The sequence below is a fragment of the Urtica dioica genome, chromosome 12 (genome assembly GCF_054948205.1).
Source record: "Urtica dioica subsp. dioica isolate 48M chromosome 12, U.dioica_male_clone48M_v1_H2, whole genome shotgun sequence".
Classification (NCBI taxonomy): Eukaryota; Viridiplantae; Streptophyta; class Magnoliopsida; order Rosales; family Urticaceae; genus Urtica; species Urtica dioica.
In genome coordinates this window covers 16,300,778-16,317,395 of record NC_142767.1, presented here as the reverse complement: position 1 = coordinate 16,317,395, position 16,618 = coordinate 16,300,778, and the positions used below count along the sequence as shown (strand labels likewise).

The 16,618-nt window shown below is 36.6% G+C and overlaps 3 protein-coding genes across 4 annotated transcripts; 1 reads left to right on the top strand and 2 right to left on the bottom strand.

Moving 5' to 3' along the window:
- Positions 1-4,334: 4,334 nt before the first annotated feature.
- On the bottom strand, positions 4,335-5,930 carry LOC149379603 (uncharacterized). Its single transcript, XM_089602774.1, has 7 exons — positions 5,865-5,930; positions 5,712-5,777; positions 5,504-5,601; positions 5,260-5,345; positions 5,014-5,154; positions 4,758-4,901; positions 4,335-4,454 (listed from the first exon to the last, which is right to left on the bottom strand). Exons 3-7 carry the CDS (start codon positions 5,586-5,588, stop codon positions 4,335-4,337), a joined length of 576 nt encoding a protein of 191 aa, XP_089458900.1. The 5' UTR covers positions 5,589-5,601; positions 5,712-5,777; positions 5,865-5,930.
- A 2,118-nt stretch (positions 5,931-8,048) lies between these two features.
- Positions 8,049-11,149, bottom strand: LOC149379602 (uncharacterized). 2 transcript variants are annotated; one of them, XM_089602436.1, is made up of 9 exons: positions 10,947-11,149; positions 10,731-10,828; positions 10,488-10,573; positions 10,233-10,373; positions 9,968-10,105; positions 9,294-9,413; positions 9,019-9,159; positions 8,749-8,886; positions 8,049-8,389 (listed from the first exon to the last, which is right to left on the bottom strand). In XM_089602436.1, exons 2-8 carry the CDS (start codon positions 10,813-10,815, stop codon positions 8,848-8,850), a joined length of 750 nt encoding a protein of 249 aa, XP_089458562.1. In that variant the 5' UTR covers positions 10,816-10,828; positions 10,947-11,149; the 3' UTR covers positions 8,049-8,389; positions 8,749-8,847. The 2 variants fall into 2 exon arrangements, with proteins under 2 accessions (XP_089458562.1, XP_089458563.1); XM_089602437.1 differs by having other exon boundaries at positions 8,049-8,341.
- A 4,228-nt stretch (positions 11,150-15,377) lies between these two features.
- On the top strand, positions 15,378-16,403 carry LOC149379601 (uncharacterized). The gene is made up of 2 exons (XM_089604038.1): positions 15,378-16,070; positions 16,323-16,403. Exons 1-2 carry the CDS (start codon positions 15,408-15,410, stop codon positions 16,401-16,403), a joined length of 744 nt encoding a protein of 247 aa, XP_089460164.1. The 5' UTR covers positions 15,378-15,407.
- Positions 16,404-16,618: the final 215 nt, after the last annotated feature.

Genomic DNA, 16,618 nt, shown 5'->3' with positions numbered 1-16,618 from the left:
GCCCTTTAATTGCTGGTCGGGGGCTGAAGTGTATGTCATATTGTGTCAATTCAATTGACCATTTCATTAGCCTTCCGGATACGTCAGGCTTTTGCAGCACCTGGCGTAGTGGGAAATTGGTGAGGACCGTAATCGGATGTGCGAGGAAGTAGTGTTTTAGCTTCCGAGAAGCAGTGATGAGGGCGAAAGCTAGCTTTTCGAGTTCCGGGTATCTTCCTTCCGCCTCGTTAAGGCGTCGCGAAGTGTAATAAACCGGGACCTGGTGTTTTCCCTCATTCTTGATCAGCGCTGAACTTACTGCATGTTCCGAGACGGCTAGGTAGATCTCTAGGGGCTCTCCCTCCTGCACTTTCCTTAAAGTCGGAGGCCATGCCAAGTGTTCCTTTAGAGATTCGAAGCTCTCGTCGCACTGCTTTGTCCATTCAAATTCCTTGGAGCCTCTGAGTATATTGAAGAAATGAATACTTCGGTCGGTAGATCGAGAGATAAAGCGACTTAATGCAGCTATGCATCCTGTCAGTTTTTGCACCTCTTTGATGTTTCGTGGTGGTCTCATGTTCCATAGGGCTGTGATCTTTTCTGGATTCACTTCAATGCCTCGTTCATGAACGATGAAACCCAAGAATTTTCCTGCAGAGACACCAAATGTACATTTTAGAGGATTTAATTTCATGCGATATTGCCTTAAAAGTTCGAATGATCTTCTAAGATCATTCGTATGTTCAACTATTTTTCGGCTTTTAACTAACAAGTCATCAATGTATGCTTCCATTGTAATCCCGAGTAATTCGGCGAACATTCGATTTACTAATCTTTGATATGTTGCTCCAGCATTTTTTAACCCGAAAGGCATTACTGTGTAACAGTATAGCCCCCGATCAGTTATGAATGCCGTGTGGTCCTGGTCGGGACCATACATAGGGATTTGATTGTAGCCAGAGTAGGCATCCATAAAACTTAGGATTTCATGGCCTGCCGTGGCGTCTACTAACTGATCAATTCTCGGCATAGGAAAACTATCATTTGGGCAAGCCTTGTTCAGATCTGTAAAATCCACACAAGTTCTCCATTTCCCGTTAGGTTTCTTGACCAAGACGGGGTTGGCCACCCATTTAGGATATTTAGTTTCTTTTATTGATCCGTTAGAAATCAGTTTGTCTACTTCTTCCTTTAGAGCAGTATACCTTTCGGAGTTTAAAGCCCTTCTTTTTTGTCTGATAGGTTTTTCTTTAGGATCTATATTTAACCTATGACATGCTATTTGAGGATCTATCCCCGTCATGTCGGACTGTGACCAGGCAAATATATCTAAGCTATTAGATAGGAGAGTAATTAAGTTACTTTTGGTACCTGATTCAAGATATTTTCCAATCTTGAGCTTCTTCTCAGGTTGCTTTGGATCTGGGGCGACTTCCTCGACTTCGTCTCCTGGGCCAATTTCTTCTCGGCTCGGGAGGCGTGGGTCAAAATCTGAATCGATCATCATAACCTTGTGAACATCTTTGTCCTTACTCTCTTTGAGATAATTCGCATAGCAGCTCCTTACGATAGCCTGAGTTCCGACTACTTCACCTATCCCGTGCTCGGTAGGGAACTTCATCTTCAAATATTCCACCGACGCGACGGCCCCGAGGGACTGCAAGGTCGGCCTGCCAATGATCGCATTGAATGAAGATTTTCCGGGGACCACTATCCATGTTGTGTTGATGGTTTTACTCCTCGGGTTTTCTCCCACAGTTATTGGGAGTGATACTAATCCCTTGGGCTGGATTGAATCTCCCGTGAAGCCATAGAGGTTTTCAGGGGAAGGAGCCAACGTGTCTTGCTTAAGACCCATCTTATTGAACGTGTCTTCATAGAGTACGTCAACAGCGCTTCCAGTGTCCACCATAATTCGGTGTACGTTCCTGTTGCCGATTAGGGCCGAAATGACCAATGGATCGTTGTGAGGGTACATCACCCACCGAGCATCTTCTGCTGTAAAGGTAATTGGCTCCGAGCTAGATTTGGCTATCTTGTTAGGCCTCTGTTCGGCTGTAAACAAGATCTGCCGTGGTCCTGCGTAGGCTTCCCTTACATAGCTCTTCTGAGAGCTCCTTGAAGTTCCTCCCACATGTGGTCCTCCGACTATGAGTGAGATTTCGGCATATGCCTCACCTTTCTGTTCCTCTTGCTCCCCTTGCTCGGCCTTGAATTTCTTCAACGCTCCTCTTCGAATTAGAGCTTCTATGGCTTCTTTGAGGTTGAAACAGTCGGCAGTGCGGTGACCGATGTCAGCGTGGAAAGCGCAATATTTTGTTTTATCTCTCCTTGAGATATCTTTCTTGATCGGCCTAGGCTTAGGGAAATCTTCCTTGTCATGTGTAAGACTAAATATCTCCTCTATCGGGGCATTGAGCTTATGATATTTATCGAACTTACTGGAAAAAGGTTTCAGAGGTCCTGCTCTTGACCGGCTCTTCTTCGGTGGGCGGTGGTCCTCAGAATGTCGTTCCCTATGCTCTTCTCGGTAGCTCTTCGGCGGCTTTGTTTTTCTTGCCGCCAGCCTTGCTTCCTCCGCGTTGATATATTTCTGAGCTCTCTTCAGGAAATCGTTGTAGTCCATTGGACTAGTCTTCTGAAGAGACCACCAGAATTCTGATTCTGTTCGGACGCCGGAAGAGATCCCGAAGAGCTTAAAGTCTTCGTTCAGATCGTCAACTTGAAGTGCTTGTTCCGAGTAGCGATTAATAAAATCTTTTAGAGACTCGTCATGGGCTTGTCTTACCGCCAGCAGTCTTTCTTTGGGAGTTTTCCCTGAACTGGAGCCGACAAACTGTTCCATGAATTTTCTAGACAGCTGTTTCCAGGATCCTATGGAGTTTGGCTTTAATTTTCTGTACCATCTTTTGGCTGAGCCAGTCAGAGTGATAGAGAAGGCTCTGCACATAACTTCTGGTCTGGCTCCTTGCAGCAGCATCCACGAGGAAAAGGTGTCTATATGGTCTCCCGGGTCGGTCTTTCCATCGTATACTGGGATGCTTGGCATCCTAAACCGATCAGGCAACGGGTGTTCTAACACGCGGGCCGTGAACAGGGAGATAGCTTCTCCGACCTTTGGAACAAACTCCTTCTGACCTAGGGCTACCTCTTCAATCCGACGTTCCAATATTCTAAGATTTGTTTTGTTGGTGCTTGCACTGTCTTCGGTCTCCGAGCTTTCTAAGCTGTGCCTGAAAGTGCTTGAATGTCCTTTGTCCATGCTGGGCTGGTACCGATCAGGAATCTTTTCCTGACTGTACTGCTCCTTCTCGGACTCAGAAACATCTTCCATCCTCTCATACCGATCTCTGGCATGTTTCCGAGGTTTCTTAACCTGCGGATCTTGTCCGATGGGTTCTTTCCCTGATCGGTGCGAGGGCTCTTCATCTGGGATCACTATCGCGCTTCGCAGTGTGACCCTTTTTGCCTGCAACCTTCTCTTCAAATCCCTGTTATTTGCCTCTAAGACCGAGAGACGCTCTTGCATCTGTCTGAATTGTTCTTCGAGGCTGGGTTCCGGAAGGAGTTCAGCTATTTCTTCCGAGGTGAGAGGCAGGGTGCGGTTATGGTGCTCTATCTCCGTCTCCTGGTTAGAGACAGCGTTCACGGGTGTGGACGAACTAGCCATATTCTTCAGCTGGTCCCCCTCCTTCTAGCGCCAACTGTTGACCTGTAAAATTAGTACAACAATATCTCACGAAAATACACAGACTCCGAGTACGAAGCCTCCGAGTACAGAGGTGATTTAGGCGAGACTTTCTCTTTATACAGACGAATCAAATACAAGAGAGCAGTGTTTTCTAGAGATTTCAAGTGAAAGAAAGTGTGTAAAAAAATCCGTGCTTCGTTCTGTGCTGCTGCCTCTATTTATACTCATCTGGTCGTGTCTTTGACGGTTATTTTGAGGAACGTGGGGTGATCAATCCCACGTTCTGGACGGTTATGGGTAACTGCCTTTCGCCTTTCTCTGAGGTGGGCGGTTAATGTTCCTCGTGTGGTTCCTGAACCGTCAAGGTGTGCGTTTTAGAGCTTGAAACATGTTTTCTATTAGTTTTGACTAGTCTTTGACCCACGTTCTTCTCTTCTCTTCGAAGTTCTGATCGGTGGGTTTCGTTCTTAACTTATGAACGGTTCGTTCCTTTTCAATGGATGGCCCTTGGGTTTACTTAACCTGAGCTCGGTGCTGGATTCTTCTCGCTGCTCGGTAGTCCGACTAGCCAGCTCGGAGTCTGACTAATTTATCCCGTAACAGATACGATAATCACAATACTTAAATGTTGTAACTGCACTAAATTTCAGACAAATGACTTGCATCAAAAGGCAATTTCAAAACTAAATTTGAAACTAAAAAGCGTCTTCTTTGGAGGTTTTTCCCCAGCGTGCTCTTTGCCTTTAGCTTCCAGTTCAGCAATTAAAACTTTGATAAAATTTTCCTATTTTTTTCATCAAGAGGCAAAGTTCATAAGGAAATTACAGTCAGTACCCGAAAGACCACGATATAAGTTTCATATATAAAGTGGTCTGCTTTTTGGATTTGCTTTTATACCCTGATTTCTAGTTCATCCACTTTACTAAGCATTCATTAATTTTATCACCTTTTCCTTTGTTTCCATCAACGGAAGAAATATTCGATAGATGAAAAGTCACAAGAAGAAACTACGTTCGGTATGTAACTGATAATCACTCTTAAATATGTTACATACTTGCAATGAGTATCCAAGAGACCAAGATCTCACCTTTTCTTTTAGTTCAATCTCCAACTCCTCATTTCGATTTCTCAGATTTGCATTTTCTATACCCAATTCTAGTAGTGTCTTCTTTTTTTCTCCTTCTTTAGCGTTTGCCTCCACTTTGTCACTTAGTACATTGATCACCTTTTCCTATTTGTTTTCATAAAGGGAACAAATATTTTATGTATGAAAAAAATTCAAGGAAATTAATAAACTAAGTGCAGCCTGTAACTGATTTATGCTTAAAAGAGCAAGATCTCACCTTTTCTTTCAGTTCAATCTCAAACTTCTCTATTAGCTTTTTCAGCTTTGAAGATTTTACATCAATTTCTATTGCCTTCTTCTTTTCCCCGCCTTTAGCGTTTTCATCCACTTTACCACACAACATGTTGATCACCTTTACCTTTTTTTTATCAACAGAACAAATTTGAAAAGTCATAACTGATTATTGATCACTCACTTAAAAACTATATCTTTATATTGAGTACTCAAAAGACCAAGATCTAACCTTCCTTTTCAGTTCGATTTCTAAATCCTCGTTTTGTTTCTTCAGCTCGGCATTATTTATACCGATTTCTAGTGCCTTCTTCTTTTCTGGTTTATTGCATTATTTACAAAAGCTGTCATTAACAACGCTATATAAAAAAAAAAGTATGTCACAGCTAGCAACTAAAATAATGTATACGGAATTGTTTCGATTTATTATGTTAAATGAAGAGAGAGGTTATTTATTAATTATGAGCGATTATTACCTTCGTAATATGCCTTATGAAGCCGGGCATTTTCCTTAGAGAGATAGCCTAATCTCTGTAACTCGTCAAGGATTTGACTTTCCATATTTAATCAGAAACTTGGGAAGATTATAGGCCATCGTACATGTACAACGAATCGTAAATTATTTAGAGCACTATATAAATAGAAAAATGATTAAAAAAAAAGGACGCTAGGGTTTCCTATTACCTCAGAAAACAGCCACCAAACACCTTCCAGCGAGCGAATACAAAGTACTCGCACAAAATGATGAATCTGAAAAATGATAAACCGATATATTGAATTACCTTCAGAACTAAAAAATTGTAAGGTAAAAGCTATGATAATGACAAACTACTCGACCTTAAGCGTGAGAGTGAGAATTTGGAAAGCGAAAGGTCGTCGTCGTGTGGAGAGAGACTGTTTACTGAGAGTGAGTGAGACACAGAGAGAGAGAGAGCCAGAGAAAGTAAATCTAAAACTAAAACACGTGTTAGGCTATTAGCACGTGTCCATTGCACGAGAGGACCAATTTTACTATTAAGCTTTTAGTCAACATATATTCTTAAAAAAAAAAAAAAAAAAAAAGCAAACAGACAAACATATAACTTGGTAAGCAAAATACTATGTTAGCTTTATTTGCCACATAATTTTTTTAACATACAACTCATTTAAGCAACAATCATCTTCAATAGTAAATCAATATTTCTCTCCTTACTTGAATATTCTCACATGTCAATCATTTCTTTACTTTAAATTCAATTCTTTCTTGTTAAAAAAATAGTGAGACCCATTGATTTTGAGCTATTTTGCTCTATGAAGTAAATAATCAAAGAGTATGAAACAATGGTGAAATTACTTGCTTCAACTTATATAATTTACTAGTAAGTCCTTAAGAGAGCAAAATGCTCTTATGATTCATTGATATACAAAGGAAGGAAAAAAAAAAAAGATGAGTTTCATTTTATTTTGAGATTTTGCTTAGGTGCGCACAAACATTATAATATCCATCATTTTGATTTCTTATTCAAAAAATCAAAACGATCTATGGCGTGGAGATTTATGCACCAGTTACGGTAAATGTGCAATAAACGTTTCAACAGTAAAATCATAGTTTTTTTTTTTTTTTTTTTAGTTATATAGTCATTTGACTTAGAGCGTTTTGTATAATAGCCAACATTTTGTAAATTTCTATAGATAGTCACCTCAACTTATTTACGACACTCAAAATAACAAAAAAACCCAAAATAGACGGAAATGTTTTTTGGTATTTTTATCTTTTTGAGTGCCGTAAATAAGTTGAGGTGATTATTTACAAAATGTTGGCTATCTAACAATTCTTAGACTTCCGGTGACTTATTTGACTAATTTTTTTTTTCATACAAATTTTTTCATTCAAAAGACAACAAATTAAAAATAAAATAAATAACAAAAATAACAATGCCTTAAGACTAAGTCAACTAGACCCAGTATACAGGGTCGCCTAAAAATCACTGAGACTTAAGCGCATGACTAAACTTACTCGGAATTCGTCGAAACATTCGTCTATCTCGAAATCATATACCCCTCCTAAAAATCAATGAGGCTTAAGTGCAGGACTAAACCTACTCGTAATTTGCCGAAACATGTGTCTATCTTGAAATTATAAGAAGAAAAAACTCCTAAAACCTAAGGAGGACAAAATCATTTGAGCAAAAATTAAGCACTAACTGGATTCCTACCTCGACCAACTCCTCAAAAATATAAAGCATGCAAATAACCCAAAATCTTCATCTTGAGTGTTTCGCTTGTGAGATTTCGGAAAAAGTTCGGTGGAAAAGCACACAACACATAGATAAAGATTCGTAGAAATCAAAAAATAAAATAAAAATCAAACCATATTAAATGTCATAGTTACTAGAAATAACCTAACAGTTAACAACACATCTTGCAAACTAACAAACACCTTCAGAAAGGACACAACGGAACGCCTGAAGAGGTGATGGTTAAGGCGGTAATGAGAGAGAGACCAGACTGGAACAAATGTGTGTGTCGTCGAGCGCGGAACCAAATTCGAAGAAGAGGTCTCCAATATTACATTCCAAATGTTCCAGACAACTCCGAGAACAGCTGGCACCGAAGGGGAAGGAGGATCCAAGCAACGGACGCCGATACTGGCTTCACAAGGTAAAAAACTATGGTTCTTTCATATTTGATTAAATATGTTTTTGTTTTTGTTATTTAAACAAGTAAAATCATATTCGGGCTGCGTGATAACAATAACTCAACCTCGATTTATTGTACTCTTACTAAGAATCATGACGCATTATTGTACAATGTGAACTTCACCGGAATGTATAAAATATATGATGTTTAAAGAGCAAACCAAATTTATTAATTTTGTTCTATCTAAGATAAAGATTGGTCTGAAGTAAAATCCACTCCAGTACGTATAAGTCTAAAACACTCGGTAGCAAAATCAATGCGGAATTCAAATAGAGAGGTAATTTAAAACATATACATGTGAAATATTTTTTTTTAGTTTTTTTTTATTAACAAAATATTACATTAACCGTTCGTCTACTACAAATATAGATTGAAGGGAAGGTGATATATACTAAGCTGCCTTCAATCTCTGGCCTGAACATAATTTGTCACCATAAATCATATGCCAGTACGAACCACCACAAAACATCTATGTAAGTGTGCGTAAATCACATCCCAAAAACAAAAAACAAAAAAAGCTTTGTCCTCAATATTTTCATACTTTCAGGAGCTCATTCTTCTTCTTCTTCTTCTTCTCCTCCTCTTTCCCTCCTCTTTTTCTTCGGCTTCTTCTTCTTCGTCTTTTTCCCCTTCCTCTGTATCCGGAACACATTACATGGATTTCGAGAATCAAAGTTCTATAACTGTCATAAACGGAATAATAATAAATAATTCCACCTACTAATTTACGTGATTAAGAAACTAAATTTATAGAACATATATAGATACTATAATCACAATAATTAACGGTTATGTAACTGTAGTATTAATTTTGATGCGTTCAATGTTACATATATGACGCAGAATTTGTTAGGCAATAACTGGGACAACCTACGTGACGGGATGAAGTATACTTTTTATGACGCAGACCTAACTTTATCTCCAAAAGCTCCTTCCAAATGAGCCATAGTTTGAGAACGCAATTCACATATTTATTATAGGCTAATAATCACTTTAACATGTTATATCATTACAGTGAGTAATAAAAAGTCCATGATCTCACCTTTTCTTTCAGTTCAATCTTTAACTCCTCGATCAATTTTTTCAGCCTTGCAATTTCTACACTGATTTCTAGTTCCTTCCTTTCTCTGCCTTCAATGTCTTAATACAATTTATCACTCAAGACTTTTATCGCCTTTTCCTTTTCATCATCAACAGAACAAATATTTAGATGAAAAGTCACAAGGAAACTACGTACGTTCAGTCTGTAACTGATTAATCACTTAAATATATTATATACTTACAATGAATGCTCAAAAGATCAAGATCTCACCTTTTCTTTCAGTTCAATATCCAACTCCTTGCACCGTTCTTTCAGACTTGCATTTTCTACACTCAACTCTAGTGTCTTCTTCTTTTCTCCTCCTTCAGCTTCTTCATCCACTTTACCATTCAGTACTTGGATCATCTTTTCCTTTTTTATATATTTCAACAGAAAAAACATTTGATATATGAAAAATCACTAGGAACCTAGTCTGTAACTGATTAATAACGCATATGTTATATAACATTACAATGATCATAACTCAAAAGACCAAGATATCTCACCTTTTCTTCCAGTTCAATCTCCAATTCCTCGTTCCGTTTTTTCAGATTTGCATTTTCTACACCGAATTCTAGTGCTTCCTTCTCCTCCACTTTATCACTTAACACTTTGATCACCTTTTCCTATTTTTTCAATAAAGCGAACAAATATTCGATGTCTGAAAAGTTACGAGGAAAATACCTGTATTCATCATTAAATATTACATTCTTACAATGAGTGCTCAAAAGATCAAGATCTCACATTTTCTTTCGGTTCAATATTGTTAGCGATCAGTTAGAGTCAAGGTTCACATCAGCCGGTCAAAGAAGATCAAGTGGGCTAATGCCTATTAAGTTAGTTAGAGAATAATCAAGTGTAATACAATTGTATATATGCATCGATAACCAGTTGTGATGAATTAATGAGAATCAAGAACAGAGAAGATTTTCTCTCTGTACAATCCAATTCTTATCTAATATCCTACTCTTCGTACCGTTCTTTCAGATTTGCATTTTCTACACCCAATTCTTGTGTCTTCTTCTTTTCTCTTCCTTTATCTTCTTCATCCACTTTATTATTCAGTTCTTTGGGTCGCTTCTCATTGTTTTTATATTTCAACAGAACAAACATATGATATATGAAAATCACAAGGAAACTAGTATGTACAATGAGTACTCAAAAGACCAAGATATCTCACCGTTTCTTTCAGTTCAATCTCCAACTCCTCATTCCGTTTCTTCAAATTTGCATTTTCCACACCGAATTCGAGTGTCTTCTTTTCTCCTCCTTCGGCATCTTCCTCCACTTTATCACTTAATTGCTGGATCATCTTTTCCTATTTTTTTCATAAAGGGAAAAAAAATTTGATGTATGAAAAGTTACAAAGAAACTACAACCTGCAACAAATTTATCACTTAAATAATATATTCTTAGGACGAGTACTCAAAAGAGCAAGATCTAACCTGTTCTCTCGGTTCAATCTCTAACTCCTTGTTCCATTTTTTCAGCTTTTCATTTTCTACATCGATTTCTATCGCCTTGTTCTTTTCTTCGCCTTTAACATTTCCATCCACTTTAACACTCAACACTTTGATCACCTTTACCTTTTTTTAATTAATAGAACAAATAGTTAATATATGAAAAATCATAACTGATTATTGATCACTCATTTAAATATTATATATTTATATTGAGTACTCAAAAGAGCAAGATCTAACCTTCTTTTTCAGTTCAATTTCAAAATCCTCGTTCTGTTTTTTCAGCTCTGCATTTTCTACACCGATTTCTAGTGCCTTCTTCTTTTCTGGTTTGTTGTAACATTTACAAATTAAAGTTGTCATTATCAATGCTAAATTCTATATAAACAAATATGTCACAGCTAGCAACTAAAATAATGTTTGAGGCATTATTTTGAATTGAATGAAGATAGAAGATATTAATTCATATTTAGTCATTATTACCTTCGTAATATGCCTTATGAAGCCGAGCGTTTTCCTTAGAGAGAGAGCATAATCTCTGTAACTCATCAAGGATTTGGCTCTCCATATTTAACCAGAAACTTGGGAAGATTAAGAGCCATCATGCATGTACAATGAATCGTAAATTACTTTAGAGCACAATAAATAGAAAAATGAAAAAAAAAAAAAAAAAAAAAGGACCCTAGGGTTTTCTATTACCTCAGAAAACAACCAACAAATACCTTCCCGCCAATAAAGTACTCGCACAGTTGCCTTGAATGATGAATCTGAAAAAGGACAAATCGATATATTGAATATACGTACCTTCAGATCAACTCAATATATTGTTTGATAAATGCTATGAAAATGACAAACTATTCCGCTTCAAGCGAGAGCATGTGGGAAATTGGAAAACGAAAGGTCATTCCGCGGAAAGACTATTTAATGAGAAAGTGTCAGAGAAAGTAAAATAAGCAACCTCCATATTCCAGTTTTCAATCTTTTGATATAATTTTTTTTTATTAGTTTCGTTCGGTTCGTGACACGTATTAAGACTTGTCACGTGTCCTTCGCAAGAGAGAACCCAATATATATTTTTTTTTATCTTTCACGAATAAAAAAAAGTAAAAATGCTATACTTATTTATCATTCGGTATAAGTATGTGCACACAGATATACAAAAATAAAATGTATAATAGGATAGGATGATATTGGAATGGAACAGTAAGGGAAAAAAAATTGATACTTTTTATGCTCTTAAAAAAAATTGATACTTTTTTTGCTCTTAAAAAAAATTGATACTTATACAACGTGAGAGAGAGTGAGAGAGAGAGATGGTGATGGGCGCTTTGCAAGTGAATCCCATGTCTGCCATTTCCAGTACTTCTCTGCTCAACAAATTCGGTGTAAGAGTTTCACTTGGGAAGAAACAGGCTAGTCTATTATGTTGTAAGAGTTTAAGCCATAATATCTTGTGTATAATCTGCGCGGTCATACTCTTTGTATATAAGTCAAAGATTATATATATGTTCATCATGATATATAGTTAAAATACTATAAGTCTATAACATTGCGAGTTGTGACCTATAATGTTTTCTTCACAATCTTGTATATGGGTTTGATTTATTATAAAAGTAGGTAGTATTTTATTTCCCAGTCTTCTCTCTAGATGTTCAAGATCAACCGGTTACAATATTGTTGTATATGGCAGACATTGAAATTGTTGAAGGAATTGCTTCAGACAAAGAGTGTCCTGACAAACGTTTTCCTTGGAGATGAAGAAGCCGCTTGATATCATCCACATTTGTTTTTAATTAGGTTTTTGAATGATGGTATTATGTTTGTTCTTTTGATAACTTTTGAATATTTGGTCTCCGGCTTCTTCTTCGTTTTTATTGCTTATAAAAATTCATGCATGTGAATTTATATGATCACTAGCGTCTTTATGTCGTAAACTTTCACATTCAAATCTTCTAAAAATAACATAGTAAATAATTTACTATGCATGGATGGAAAGCCGCGAGTTTCGCATGATCTAGAAGATCGAAATAATACGTACTTTATTATATGTGATAGGTCACATAACTCTTAATGGTACTCATAAACATGCAAAAATTTGACGTTGAATAAGTAAAAAAATATAAAATCAATTTAACAAATATACACTTATAATCAGATCTGCATTGAGAAGTTGAACATTTTGGAATTTTCACTAATTAAATGATAGATGTCTTTTAATTAGGCATTTACTAACAAATTAATCTGATCAGAAAATGCCTGGCTCTGTAACTATGTGCGCGCCATATGCGTAACGGTAAGATTACATAACAAAGTACACTAGTCCATGTCTTGATCACGCATATTAATCAACGCAGCACATTTACGGAAAGTAATAAAAAAAAATCTTATGATCTGAATCAGAAAATTGATCCGCTTGAACATATCTTAATATAGAGAGATTTGTAAACAACTAACCTTATAACCTTATAGAGGGGACTTTTAAATTATAGTCCAACTATCTATTTATTTAAGGAAATGGCCAATATTTCTCATACTTCCAATATTGCCCTTGGTTTCATAAAACTTCGTCCTTATTTGTTCGTTAATTCCAATTTTTTCCAGTTATTCATCATCGGATTTGAATCATAGAATCGTTCGCTAAATTGGAGACATGTATTTTGCTTTTTCGAATGGTAAATAATATTTACTATCGAATGGCCGGACTGTAACTATTATTTACCATTAAAATTATCCAGCGATTTGCAACCATGATATTCGACAACTCATGTGGAATAGATGTTTAGGATCGTCGATTTCGTAGATGTTCTTCTATTGTTCTTAGATTATCTGTTTGTCTAGGTTAGTCATTTAATCCTTCTTAGTTTTGGTTTATCTAGTGTAGGTGTTTAGATTTTTTACTTTCATAAAACTTCGCTCTTATTTATTTGTTAATTCCAAATTTTTTCCAATTATTATTCATCATCGAATTTGAATCATGGAATCGTTCGCCAAATCGGAGACATGTATTTTGTTTTTTCGAATGGTGAATAATATTTACTATCGAATGACCGGACTGTAAATATTATTTACCATTAAAGTTTCATAATTTCGGTTATGGTGTTCTGTGGGTTAATCGAATTGGAAATAAGATTTACCATATTTTAAAGTTAATATAACAGAGAATTGATCAGAGATGCGGGCTAGGGTTTCGATTATGGTGTTCTATGAGTTAATTGAATTGAAAATAATATTTACTTACCATTTTTTCCAAGTTTTTGAGAATGGAGATGTCTTCGTCGGCTTCGAAAGCGACGAAATCAGAAAATTGGTAGCGGAAAAGAAGGTTGAAGGTAATATCGGAGGAATGAAGGATTCGAATTCGACAGAGAGTTCGGAGGCAATATCAGAGGATTGAAGGATTCGGAGTCGGAGGCGAAAATTTCGATGTGTATTTAATGAAGGTTAAGATAGGAATATAATATTGTTTTGTAGTGGATTGAGCTAGTTACCTAATTTAAGTGATAGTTGGGCTATAATTTTAAAATAGGTGGCCAAATTGGGCTAGATACCTAGCCGACCCCTTAATATACCACGAAAAAAAAAAATTAATACCGAGATTTTAAAATAAAAAATAAAAATTAAACAAAACCACCACAACCGAAGACGAGATTTTTAGCAGTTGTACTACAAATAATATTTCTCAACAAATATTTTTCTAATAAAGATAATCATCAATAGTTTTGCATGTTAGTTGATATGGCTTCATAACTTACAAGTGCATTGTACACACATTTATTTTGTGTTTTTAAGCTTGAAACTAAGCTACGTCCTTCAATTTTTTTCATATTTTTCTTGTAATTTTCTTATTTCATGTTTTTAGGGAAAGTATAGCGTTTGGAGTTTATGGAACAAAATCGGAGTCATTCAAGACTATTCAAATGCTTTTGAGAAAGTTAGAGCGAAACAAAAAACAGGACATCCTCGTCTGCATGATTTTGAGATTTTCTATTAATGATTTTGGGTGATATCTTTCTTGCATTTAATAGAGCTTTTTTTCTAACTTTTCAACGTATATTTATTTGCAAAAATCGGATATCGGAGCAAGAAGTTATGGTCATCACTCGCACTCCCTATAGAATATCGGTACGGCGCAGAGACTATTAGTGCGGCGTACAACATCCGAAAAATGCAAAAAAAAAATTATTTTCTCGTTTTTAGGATTTGTGATTGAGAGATAAAAGTTCGGCATTGACTTAGGTTTTTAGATGCTCGAGAGAAATTTACGATTAACGAGAACGTGATTATCGAAGTAGACCTGAAGAATCGCGTGTAATTCTATTAACCCCTACCATTGGGGAAGATAGTAAAGGAAGCCATTTTCCTTCCATTCACTCGTGTTTATTTTGTGTTTTAGTTTACTTCCCTAGTGCTTAGTTAATTATCAACTTTATTATTATTGAATTCAGTTTGTTCATTTCTTATTTATTTCTCTATTAAACTTAGTCTCTTGGGATCATGTCGTATTAATGATTTACTACTTGAGCTACTACGTATCCTTCCATACGAAAATATTACAACAATAATATTTTAAAACCAATAATGCGTTTGATTAAAAATTTTCCAAATGTCAAACCTAGAAGTACGGAGAAAATAATTATTTTGAAATTGAATGAGTTTATTATTCAGTTAAATTTTAGACTTTCGGGGGTTTATAAATTTGAATTTTAGGGTTTTGTGGAATATGGACCATGATTATTCTTTTATAATTGTGTTATTTTAGTATCTAATCTTTTTAAATTAGAGTATATTAGTGACTTATAGAATAAGTAGCAGTTATGGCCTTATTTACAACGTTCTTTCATGTAAAAGACAATTGTACCCATTTTATTTACTCATCTATTAAATTTCTTGTTTGTAACGTCTACTTTTTCTTCTTCTCACGCTAAAAAGTAGGGAAATGATTCTTGGCACAACTTGGGAACGATCCACTCACGCTAAAAATTAATATCTTAATATCCTGGTTCATTATTAGTTGCTCATTCCAACGGCTTTTCATATACTTAGCCCCGTGCATGGGTCAATTAATATCCATGATACTGACACATATACCTATATATGTATAATTTACCTACAATCAAGCCACACAAGCGAAGCGAGATCAATCACCTTGTTGAAAAAAAAATGGCCAAGTCCCCAAAGAAAATTTCCCTGAAACTTCTAATTAACAAAAGCACCAATTCGGTCTTATTCGCCGAAGCCAGCAAGGACTTCGTGGACTTCCTCTTCGGCGTCCAGTCTCTCTCCGCCGCCGCCATAACAAGACTCATCTCGAGCTCCGGCGCGGAGGTCGGCGCTCTCGGGAGCCTCTACGACTGCCTCGCTGCCCTTTCCCACACTTACATCCAACCAAACGCCGACCCACGGACTCTCCTCAACCCCAACACCATCGCCGCCTTCCCGTCGGTCCTTAGCTTTTCTCCGGCGCCGGAAAATAAGAAGAGGAAAATCAAAAGCGTGTTTCTCTGCCGCCAGATTCCCTATGATGATTATAGCTATGGGTCATCTTGCAACCGAGTTCACGCCTCGGACTCGCCATCGGGGGTTTGCCCTAACTGCAGTAAAACCACATCGGTTACAGTGCCGTTCGTGGAGTCTCCGGCGACGGAGACGAATATTACGGCGGAGGAGGAGGGGGTAGTGAGAGGAGTGGTGACGTATATGGTGATGGACGATCTGCAAGTGAACCCAATGTCTGCCATTTCGAGTATTACTCTGCTCAACAAGTTCGGTGTCAAGGATATCAGTAGTGTCGAGGAGAGGATCGTCTCGCTTGGGAAAAAACAGGTTAGTTTATTATGTTGTAAGATATTAAGCCACAATGTGTGGTGTGATCACAATCTTTGTGATGGTGTAATATCGCGAGTCATGTGACCTATAATAAGTTTTCTTTATTTATTTTTGTCATTGTAATTTGTGGAGATTAAAAACAATAATGTGTATGGGTTTAATTCATTATTAAACGTATTCTTTTTTACTCGTCTCTTCTCTACCTAGATGTTCAAGAACTAGCTAGTTACATTGTTTTGTGTATTTCAGGCATTGAAATTGTTGAAGGAATTGCTACAGACAAAGAGTGTCCTCACAAACGTTTTCCTTGGAGATGAAGAAGCCGCTTGATATTATCTCCTTTGTTTTTAATTAGGTTTTCATTGATGGTATTATGTTTGTTCCTTTGATAACTTTTGAATATGTGATCTTCCGGTTTCTTTTTCGTTTTTTTTTAATTGCTTATATAGATTCATGTGACTTTATATGATCAGTAGCATTTATGTCATCAATTTACGATTCAAAATTTTCGCATTGAAATCTTCTAATAAATATAATAAGTAGTT